General features: G+C 31.1%; 1 protein-coding gene across 1 annotated transcript; it reads right to left on the reverse strand.

The window, feature by feature from the left end:
* Positions 1–655: 655 nt before the first annotated feature.
* Positions 656–1,688, reverse strand: LOC111615824 (GPI mannosyltransferase 1-like). Its single transcript, XM_023357257.1, has one exon. The coding sequence runs from the start codon at positions 1,664–1,666 to the stop codon at positions 656–658; it is 1,011 nt and encodes a 336-aa protein (XP_023213025.1). The 5' UTR covers positions 1,667–1,688.
* Positions 1,689–2,816: the final 1,128 nt, after the last annotated feature.

Raw genomic sequence — 2,816 nt, forward strand, 5'->3', positions numbered from 1 at the left:
GTCTTAACAGTTTCGGGAATGGTTTATAGCCCGTAGGAGAAAAGAACAAGATAGGATTCATTAGTAAAATAATTGCGAAGAAATGACAAGTAGAAAAAATGATATTGTCGAGTTAATGAAGTTTACAAAATGAATATTTGAGCGGCGAAAATCAATAATTACAGGAAAGACCCAAATCAGACATTAATTATGCAAACGAAATTGGTCGATGGGCCTAGCAAGAGGGCGGAGTGTCCGACATCTGGTGCCAACTGTCGGAAGACCATTCAACTTCATCCAGATGTCAGTAGCATTCGTTTCCTATCTATGGAAGCCATCTTTGCATCTAACAATTTCCTGTGTTCGTTTACTTGGATTACTTATTCGTAGGAAAAAAGTCTTATCGCTATCATGAAAGGGTTATAATTCATATTGTAAGAGAGTTTTCTGAAAGCCTTCAAAGCGAAAGAAAAAACTGCCTTAAAACAAGAAAATTTAATATATTTCGTTACTACGAAAGGCCCCTTTATGTTTAAAAGCGAAGAAATTGACTCATTGGAGTAGTATTTTAATATGAAATTGGAATAAATTACTTTAAATTTATTTATTATTATGATCTATAAGCACTCTTTAAACTTAACCTCCCCTCCATCTTGTTTCGAAACGGAGTAATTAATCAATAACAATGGCGGGCATCNTACCATAAAAAATACTGAGATGTGCAAACTTTATTTAAAGAAACAAATACGACTGTCTGTATAAAAATACAAAATGATAAATCCTTTTCACTGTTAAAACTAATCGATATACCTATTAATAAAACCATTTGAGGTAGGAATGTAAGAAAGGATAGCCATTTATGATTTTCGTCATCTAACAAATATAAAAGATAAAAAAATGGAGAAAAATTATGTCTTATATCTTTACGAGTCAAATGATAAAGAAAAGCAGCATCAATGTACTCCATTTTGTACATTTTAAAAGCAAGAAAAGTAGGCAATATAAATGTAATAGCAGCAGCACTTGCAAATGAAAAATGCTTTTTGTTTGGTACCAAATATAAAATCTTTTTCATATTGGATTTATTTGATTTTTCACTCAATCTTAAATATATAGAGAGAGCATATATAATTGGGTAGAGTTTGAAATGCACAGAAAATCCGTATACTAAGCCAGCATAGAATATTTTGTTATTATGTAAAAGTTGTATTGTTAAAAGTATGAGACAAGACATAATAGATTCAGCATTTCCACGAGTTGATACCACTGCAGGCAATGGATTATAAAGCCACAGCAAAGCACAGCAGAGTGATGATAAGTCATTCAATCTTTTTTTTGAAATTTTGTAGATCAGATAACCAGTATTAACATCAAAAACTGAAAACAATATTTTCCCCCATAATTGATGTAAGTAAATATTAGGTGTTAATAAATAGGCTAGAAATGGTGTATAACGATAAGTGTGTCTTTTAAATGGAGAACTTCCATTTACAACAAATGATGCACCATCGGTGAAAACATGATAATCAACATCTGTAAATTTAACTTCAAAATATTGATCTTGCCATTCTCCATAAAACAGCAACATTAAACGAAACATTAAAGCAAGAATAAAATGTTGAAATGGAGATATCTGTTGAATAATATCAATTCTCTGGAAAAGTGTTTCTTGCTTTTTATTCTTCATATTAAATACTTATGAAAATTTTCAGCCTCTGAAAATAAAAAATTTCTTATGAAAAGCAAAAATATATAAAATTTGTAATTTATATTTATATAAACAAAACTTTAAACAACATTTATAAGAAAATCGATTTAATTATTACATTATGATTATTTTCATATACAATAGTATAATACTATATTAATAGTACAGATAAACATCTATCCAGGGGCTTTTTTCCAGCATTGGTTAAATTAACTAAGTTGTGGATTGCAGCAGACTTGTACCAGATATTACATTGCTGGTTTCAGATAACAATGTATCCATATGTACCCATGTCACTGCTATCTGAAACCAGCAGATGTCACACAGTGATTTGAGTGGCTTAACGTAATGTTAAATTTACAGCATGACAAAATATAACTCCTTCAGCCATTTTATGGATCAACAAGGCACTGTTTTCATGGAATGGGGTATTTAACACTGTATCACTGGGTAGAGTGTACCATACAATGTATGAGACATATGTAATACCAGGTGCATTTTACCCTAAATGTCTGGTGTGGAATTATTTTAACACTGTAACAAGCATACAAATTCAAGCCTTGCACAAATATATGCATGCACCACATGCATACATTTGTGAAAGGCTGAAAAGATCTCTTTCACCCCTGGATAGACATTTAAGTAAAAGAAATTTACATATTTTAATTCGTAAATAAAGCGGAAATATTTAAATTTCTAATTAAAAAATGAACTAAATTATAACGTTTCAATGTCATAAACAAGATAGAATTTACAACGTATCACTTACAACTGTTAATAATTTTGTTATTTCTGACGTAACTAACTATTTACATGTTACATTACTGGTGTTTTTTTCCAGGAAAAGTGCATGAATATGATCCCAAACGACTAAAATTCCTCGTGTTTTATATATATATATATTATTTTCCAATTAAACTGAGGGAAAAAGGGTGTCAACATGTGCCGAATGAGTAAGTATGATTGGCGCATGTGTTGGGAAGAGTGATGTGATTGGCACCGACGTGTATGTAATATCGATTGTGTTCCGTTATAAGGTCCGTACACCGAAGGGGTGGAGTGAAGCATAGAAGAGATGAAAAGCTTTCCGCGAAATCACTTCCCTCTTTCTTGTTATCGAAAAAAAAAA

Source organism: Centruroides sculpturatus, unplaced genomic scaffold (genome assembly GCF_000671375.1).
Source record: "Centruroides sculpturatus isolate CEXI.00-Female unplaced genomic scaffold, Cexi_2.0 scaffold2278, whole genome shotgun sequence".
Taxonomy (NCBI): Eukaryota; Metazoa; Arthropoda; class Arachnida; order Scorpiones; family Buthidae; genus Centruroides; species Centruroides sculpturatus.